This window comes from Ptychodera flava, chromosome 11 (assembly GCF_041260155.1).
Source record: "Ptychodera flava strain L36383 chromosome 11, AS_Pfla_20210202, whole genome shotgun sequence".
Classification (NCBI taxonomy): Eukaryota; Metazoa; Hemichordata; class Enteropneusta; family Ptychoderidae; genus Ptychodera; species Ptychodera flava.
The window spans coordinates 40,449,272-40,458,401 of NC_091938.1; the positions used below are offsets into that span (position 1 = coordinate 40,449,272).

Consider the following 9,130-nt stretch of genomic DNA (forward strand, 5'->3'; position numbering starts at 1 on the left):
AGAAAAATAGAAGACTGTTCATGTGATAAATATATAATCCCATGGAATTTTTCTCTGTTTGACGTCATCGTATACTCGTGTTTTTCGCGGAGCCGCACAACTTCTCGCCGAAAATGGGATTATATATAATTATATATATATATATATATATATAATATATATATATATATATATATATATATATATATATATATATATATATATATATATAAAAGTGATATTCAAGGTGTTTCTTGTCTAATACTTATCACAAAACTGACGATTTCAAACTGGAATTTTCTGTCGCAACGACTATTTTATTAAGATGCCTTTAAAGCAATCGATATCAATACGCCAATCAAAATGAATATTCCTCATTCTGTCTTGTCTTTTTCTGTGGCAATTAATTTCTGCAGGTCTCTGCTGACTTGCTTGGCGGTGGGTCGATTTGCTGGCGTCATGTCGCAGCAACGCTGACAAAGGTTCTTGAACTCTCCTTCATCCAACATGGAGACGTTAAGAGGTGTAACTGGCTCTCCATTATCTAGTTTGGCAGTGATTTCCTCGATGATCTCATTGTCGAGACGGAGTTCATCATAGGTCGTCTCCAAGGTTACTAACTGTGCCATACAACAGCCGAGAGCCCAAATATCCTTGGCCTTATTGCATGGCGGTACTTCCATCTTGAATACTTCGGGTGGGGCATACATCATCGACCCGGCACCATTGAACTTGGGTGTCTTTGCAAAGCAACTGTAGGCGAAGTCGATGAGTTTTGTACTCATTTCTGGCAGTTGCAACTGCGAAACAAAATATGAGATTAAATCAAAATCGTGCCATTGCGCGTTACTCTGCCATTCATGTTTATCTGTCAAAAGAGGATTAGATTAGGGCTAAGTTATATACATGTACTATGTTGTCCGGTAATATTTAGAAAACTATTATGCAATATTTGTCAGAGCTTGCTTAAAAATTACAAGAACTTTAATGGAATAATCACACGGGATAATATAACAAGATTCAACATATTATTTCCTTATGTAGCTACCCGAAATACCCTTGTTCCCCAAATCCGTTCAATTTTTTTTTGTCGGCAACTTCGCATAGTTGGGGCAGCCATCTTTTTTGTTTACTTTGTTCACTTATTAAATTCCAAATGTAGTTCGGGAAAATGCCAAAACTGGTGACGTTTAACATGCATAGCTCGACGTTTACAGTAAACATCACGGCATATTTTCCGGTAAACGCCACCAGGATGGACAATGTGGGCATGGGTATATGATAAAATGATATACTCAAGAATTATCATATAATACTCACAAGAATATTGGATAACTTCAAATCATTGTGGATGATACCGACTTTGTGGAGAGCCTTCAAAGAGTTGGTCATCTTCAACATGATGTCATACTTTGTAACCAGAGGCAACTACAAAATATGAATTCGTAATACAAAGGATTGATATATTATTGTCCATCCACCATCCAAAAAGGCGAAAACTCAACGGTAACCGAACAAATGTACAATTAGGGGTAAAATGTTTTTCTCAATGTCATGGCATGTTTTTGAGTCCTGAACTCGCTATCTTCCATGGGTGGGTTTGGTGCTCTGGCCATGACGAGGTCCCGAAACATAACATTGTACGATTTTGAGTCAGTTTTCCCGACAGTACCACTATAATTCTCCAGCTACCCATACGGCCACATAGCAATTAAATACATTTAATGCAATTTTTCATGATTTTCAGTCCTGTCCTGAAATGTTATGTCCAAATTCAGATTAGATCCGACCAAACATAAAAAAAACATTCTATTTTATAACACATCCCCCAAATAACCTTAACCAATCAAAGTTCGCATATCTTGTTTAAACATATTTTATACACAGGGATCTGTAAGCTCCCTAAATGTAATAATCTCCATAAATGTAATATTAACCACAATAGCAATAAAATCAACCACAAAGGCAATAAAACAGCCAACCATTAATGTATACAGTAACAACCCGAAACCACAAATGTAATAAACAAACTAACCATAAATGTAATAAAACTCAACTATAAATGTAATAAACTTGTATGATCATTTGTTTATCAATGCCTTGAGTAAATAATAAACTTTAATAAGACTAGTGTAATGTTTTTGCATACATTCCTAAAACTAGGTTTCCTTTCCGAAACACAGAATAGAATACATTAAGAACACTATCAGAAAACGGTGAGGTGCCAATCAAACGCGTTACATAAAGGAAGTGGAACAGCACTTCAAGACACTAATGATGACACAATAAGGAAGCGTCGAAATAGCTCGTCATCCAGTACAAGTACACAAAGTTTACAACAGACGACTCAGAACAACAACAGAGAAATATAAAACTTTATAATGGAAACTTACGACACAAAACATGTTGGCAAAAACATAATATCTATATTTCAGTCTAGTAAACAAAATACGAACACTACCATGAACACAGTAGTACAAAATTAGCATCCCCAGTCATCGGACAACATAGAAATACAGACAATCTATCAACTGGAGATAATTTGAGGCAACTGATGAAGAAAGCATGGCAAATTTTCTAAAAACAGTGTCATAGGATCATATTGTTATACAGTCTCTCCACTTTGGAGTAGAGACTGCACTGACACAGATTACTGCCGTGTCTCGCTGTGGCCAATCAGTATACTATACACAAACAGCGATACGTAAAATACTCTTTCAAAATACACAAAACACACTAAACGCAAACAATTAAGATATGAACAATGTATAGAGTTGTTTTCCTCATTACATAGATAAATATTTAAGGGCTAATCCTTCAATTGTGATTACAAAATAGATTTGTTACATTTATGGTTGAAATATTACATTTATGGGGAAATTTTATTATATATATGGTTACCATTTATTACAATTATGGTTGATTTTATTACTTTTATGGTTGATTTTTGTTATATTTATGGGCAATATTACATTTATGGGTGCATTGTATTACAATTATGGTTGATGTTACATTTATTGAGGTCGTTACATTTATGGAGGTTACAGGGATATTCATGGGATATGGGTCATGCGAGTCTAAAGGTTCAATCTCAAAAGAAGAAATGAAGATGCTGGATCATACCATTCTTGGTGATGGGTAGTTTTGACCATATTCCCTCCACTGAACGTGGTAGAAATGTTTTGCAGGACCACTACAGTTTACTCTACAAGAGACTCACCGTTTCTCCATACCTGTACAGAAACTTTTTCAAGTTCAGACTTCGAACGTACTCAAGGACAAGAACAGAGGACATTTCATCCTTTCGGCACAACCCGATCAGTCGGACAAAGTTGTCATTGTTCAGTTTGGTCAGAACCCTGAAAAACATAATAATTGATACAATCTAGTAGTTGACATCTCGCTGTCTCTGTTGCTCTGTCATATAACAAAAAGAAAACATGTTCTGCATAGTGATGTTCTTTGGACAAAGTCTTCCGTAGTTCGCTTACACAAAACAGGCAATACTAGCTTCAGATTAGCGGATTGAAGTTTTTAATTTCGGTTTGAACTTTCTATCCAACTCTTTAAACAGTATCAGTGTTAAAAAGAGAGCGTGCGATTCACCTGTTCATATGGATTTCATTTTCCATAATTTGTTTGAAAACATCTTCGTCTAGGTCTTCTTCATTAGACAGATACTTCAGTACATAAAGTTGTTTGTGATCGTGGATACTGCCGATAGTAACGTTTGAGTAGAATCCAGCCTTTATCTTCATCAGATCATAAATGTCGTCCTTGTCCACATCTGTCAGAATATGGAATTACAAAATTATCTATATCCTATACTGAACATGGTCTGTTGTCTCCACTGTGGGTATGAATTATTTAGATTTAAACTATACCACTCAAGGGTGCTTCAAGAATTCTTCGCGATCCTTCACTGATCGTAAGGCTGCAGTCACAAAAAACGGTGGGGGGCGCTGGAGGAATTCAGGGGGAATTCGAAAATTTTTGGGTAGTAGAGGGGGAGATTTGAAAACTTTGCTCTGCCTGTAGGGGGACTTGAAAATTTTTGGTTCCCTTTTACGTTTTACATTTTCCAATTCCAAGTTTTTGTAGGTAATTCAATGAAAAATGAATACCATTTTTATGTCATCCAATTGTTGTAATGTTTGTAATAGTTTAACAAAATCTAGAACCCTTTTGTCAAATTTCATGACTTCTATCTTGAAAAAATCTAAACATGTATGATTTGTCGTAAACAAAACCAAACTTGATCCGAGTAACAGGGCAGAAGCTGCAACCATTGATGATTTTTGCAATATTTCTGTGCAATATATCAACTACAGTTTCTTGCTGTTTCCTTACAGCATGCTCAAACACACAATATTCACTTTGTTGACAAAGCCTGTATATATAAAAATGTATTTGGTGATAATTTAATTAGAGTCTAGACTGACAGTCAGTTGTCAGTGATACAAATGCATGGTACACATACACAGGCTGTGTTAGCAAGCTGAATGCTGGACAGTTCAACATGCTGCAGGGAGTAGTACAAGAACACTCTGAACAAAACTATTTTCAAAATTATCAAAGTTAATACAGCTACTCCCTACGGGCAGTGTCACTATCAGGTACCGCCCTGCTATACTGCAGTGTCACTGTCACTGCATACCTGAGCAGTGATATAGAGACATAGCTCTGACTCTGATGTAGATGGTAGTTGAAGAAGAGATTGGGTCAAATGACGCTAATGACAGTGAAACATACAGGCCAGAGAGCAACACATGGAAGACAAGGAGACTTTAAAACTTACATGATCGGGGATTTTTGAATTCTGGCATATGAGAATAATCAAATATTTAGAAAAAAGATAGGGTCACCATGCTTTATTTTATAAATTTTCACATTCTCATCATAAAATAATACAAATGTAAAACTTTGAACAGTAATTGAAAAAATATGTGACTAAATGGAATTATTTATTTTTTAACCAAATTTGCCATTATTACACCCAAATTTCAGAGATTAAAACATTTATTTGATGGAATATTTTAACCTTCGATTCAAGTATTGTCAATTTTGAGTAGCATCTAATTCATATATGTCTTGTACTTTTGAAACAAATTTTGGTAGGTCACTGTGTACAGTTTTTACAACATTACAATAAGCATGAATTCACAATTTGCCTACTCTCTCATGATCGTCATTTTGAGTGCTCTTCAGCAGGAGCAATTAACCTGGCCAGAGTTGGATTAATTCAAGTTGGTTTAGACTGATAAATCCAAAACGTTCACCGATACACTTAAAAATGAATCAATTAAGAACTTGCCTTTACAAACTGCTAATAACAGGTAGTGTTGAACATCTGCGACGAACGGCGCGATACGTGTTTATTTTTCTGCGCGCACATCCTTTACTGATATACGGGCTTGTGACAGTTGGGGGACTTGAAGAATTTTGATCATATAGAGGGGATTTGAAAATTTTTTAGGGTATTCAGGGGATCTGAAAAAAATAAGATTTCAATCGCGATTCCTCCAGCCGCCCCCCCCCCCCCCCCCCCCAATCGTTATTTGTGAACGGAGCCTAATGTACAAGATTGTATCACCCACTGACTGCCTTTGCTAAGATCCTCAAAAAGACTTAATACAATATACATGAAATTGTTGTTACATATCTAAAAATTTGTACTCATTTTCATGAAAGCTTAATCTTACAACAAACATTAATTAGTTTTGAACAACACCTGGTCAAGTAATGCCAGTATAACATTGATCTTAATCCTGAACTTACTTACAGTTATGTCCGACATTTGCTGTCCGACACCAGCTGTTAATAATATCTATTCGGGCCCTGTCACACCTTGACGACTTAGCCAGCGTATGCCGACGGATCAAAATTTCTCTAAAACGCTGGCTTCCTGAACTAGCGATGTATTTTTCAATTTTGGGCGTATACATAGCTTATTCACAATGTACTCGTAGGTTAAAAATACGTTTTGGGTGCGCTAGACAATTAACTCGACGCATTTCGACTTGTGTAAGTAACGTGTGTCACAGAGTACCATAGACAGTCTATGAAGTTACTCTGTGCGTGTGTAAACGTGTGTCAACGAGCGCATAACCTTATAACCTACCTACAACTTGTGAGCAGTGTGTGCGGGACGTATAAGACATACGCTAGCATACGTCGAAAAGTTTTATGCATTTACAAAAGTTTTCGACCTAATCGTACTTCGACATTTACCAGTGTGCTTCAGCGTGCGACGTACGCCCAGCGTATTAGCAAAATTGTTCATACGTTGGCTAACGACGGCTAAATCGTCAAGGTGTGACAGGGCCATTAGCAACAAACCTGGTACATCCTTGTGTGACTCTTTTCCTTTCAACATTTTCTTCGTGACTTTGATTTCGTCCTTTTTTTCAGTAAACTCCGTCTAGCAAAGAGAAAACAACATGCAAATAAGAAGTTCAAAAATGAATAAATAAGTATAGCTATGTCTTGTACAGTTTAGATTTCGTAGACGTTGTTATATGACAAAACGAGTGCATCTTTTCAAACTTTAACATTTCTTCTGCTTGAAAGTCACATGGTTATCGCTCAAACCCCATCTACTTATATCGGGTTACTGTGCACATATATCTCTCTGAACACACATAGTGCCGTTCTAGTTGTCAAATTATATTTACCTCATCATTTCGCTGGTTACGGCCAAATAAACGACTTATCCGTTTCCTAACTCTATTGAAGAAGCGCCAGATAACATTCCGACGTCTGCTCCTCACACGTATGTCTTCATCGGACACACAATTATCCAATCTGCGAAAAAATAATATCGAAAGCAGGAACTAATGAGGCTAGAGCTCTATCAATGTTCTGTTCATCTTCGTATTGGTAAAACTTAGTATTGCGGCCAAAGGAACACCGCAACGTCAATCGATTCCTTCGCCTATCACTCACAAAAATCATCTTTACTGGATACGAAACATGCTTCATGGTTACTTACGAATTATCGTCAATTTCCACCACTGCAGCTGTTTCCTTCTCAGCATCAATCAAATCATTTATTCTCTTACACTCTTCATTGCTACCCTCGCCAACGCCGGGGTCTATTATATGGAATAGAAGTAACTATAAACAACTAGAAAACCGCTAGTTGTATTCTGGACTGGATTTAGGGCAATGCATGTGAGTTCTTGAATATTTTGGAGTTTCTTATAAGTGGACTTTCGGTTTCGCTTATTTCATCAATTTCGACGATTATATATATATATATATATATATATATATATATATATATATATATATATATATATATATATATATATATATATATTAATAGTCAGAAGTAGTCATACAGTTTAAATTCACTCGGAAGAAAATAAGTACGTATTAAGTACAGCAATGGTGTATAGTAACCTCATACAAATGCAGAATGGATCATTATGTGTTCTCTAAGATGGTGTCAGATGAATGATGAAGATATGACATCAGCAGGATTAGTTTATAACAATTATCATGTAGCAAAGAATGAACATTATCAAAGGCTCCATATGTGTTCATCAGTATTTACCAAGGCGACTGTTTCGGGAATTTGAAAATAATACAGTCAACTGCCTTGGCTCCCCAAGCAGTACTGATCAGGTACCACCGCACCTTAAGTTATTCGGAGTCTGATGTTATGTATGATGTCTTTAGGTGTTGTATTGAATTTTTCAAAAAGTAGAGGATATCTTGACATAGCTTTATGAAACTGATGATTTTATATTGTTCTCATCCTTAAGACAGCATCCTATCGTTGAGACCAAGATACGCTGAGATACACTAGAAATAAGTTATAGGGGGCCTATGCCATGGTACTCTCGTTACACTTAGTACACAAAGGGTCAAATGAATCTGGTTGGCTCAACAATTGAAGAAACGAAATTAAAATTTTTCTCTGTATTTTCCGGGTCTACTTACCGACACAAACCAGGAAAGTTGGAAGAAATAGCATGAAAATGTGAGACACGGCCATTGCGCAACGTTGGAAATCATTCATATGAGTAGTGCTGCTTACTGTTCTGTGTTCTGTTCCGTGTTCTTTCTCAGTTGTAACCAAGCTGATGACGTCAAGAATGACAGTAGAACGCGCGTCAACCCATCGGGAAAGTTCGATACGTGTCTGTTGGTCGGTGGTTTTTGGAGAGCTCTTCCATAAGATGCCATAACATGGAATATATTTCGAAATATCAGAATAAATTCTGTAAACGTAACATTGGTCTTTATCACAGACCAAATTAATTGGATAGTACGGCTATTACCGTAAAAAAATGTTATCCTACTTCCGACGACAAGAATTTGTTTAAAATTATTATAACACAAAAAACGCCATCAGTATTGGTCGTATCAAAGCTGACAGCCATGGGTCATTTGGCTGGTGTACCACAAACAATCTTACGATCGACACGAGTAAAAAACACATTTGTGATAGTTAAAACACCTTAGAAATCGTTTAAAACAGAGAGTCGTTTTATGGATGAAGGATGATGATATGTGCAAGGTGTTTCCTCGGATAAACATTCTATTAGACGCCATTCATTGATGTTATCGGAATCGTTCCTGATTCTTTGCACCTTTGTTACTATCCTGTATGAATACATGCTATTTTTTGTTTTAAGTCTTTTCTTCTTCTGCATATAAAATGTAATCACTTAGTCTGTATTAGCATATAAATAGATTACTACATCTAAAACAGTACGCATATCCTCCGACTTAATATAGAGGTTCTGTGTCCAAAATAAAAAAAAAAACGTTTGTCATTTTACGAAATTTATGTTGCCATGCGCTCTTACATTATTTCTTTACATTGCCTGTAAATTCATTGTCCTAGCAAAAAATACTGAACGAATTTAAACTATTAATTTTGTGATTCATACTAACTGTTTTGAGCAAATGTGCAGGATTTATTAACAACAAGTCGTTTGGAACATATGGAACTCATTGCAATTCTTGAACGAGAAAATTTATTTCAATTTATCCAAGAATATAAGCTTACAAGAATAACACTGAATAATACTGAATAACAGTAAACAAGTAAATTAAAACTGGAAAAATAAAAAAAACAAAGAAAAACGGCCACAATGTCAAAAGATAGAGAATAAACAAAAACAAATAAGTATATAAA

The 9,130-nt window shown here is 35.8% G+C and overlaps 1 protein-coding gene across 1 annotated transcript; it reads right to left on the minus strand.

The window, feature by feature from the left end:
- Positions 1-353: 353 nt before the first annotated feature.
- Positions 354-7,981, minus strand: LOC139144533 (probable LIM domain-containing serine/threonine-protein kinase DDB_G0287001). Its single transcript, XM_070715231.1, has 8 exons — positions 7,927-7,981; positions 6,971-7,073; positions 6,654-6,783; positions 6,265-6,400; positions 3,586-3,766; positions 3,200-3,338; positions 1,300-1,407; positions 354-779 (listed from the first exon to the last, which is right to left on the minus strand). Exons 1-8 carry the CDS (start codon positions 7,979-7,981, stop codon positions 354-356), a joined length of 1,278 nt encoding a protein of 425 aa, XP_070571332.1.
- Between the last annotated feature and the right edge of the window lie 1,149 nt (positions 7,982-9,130).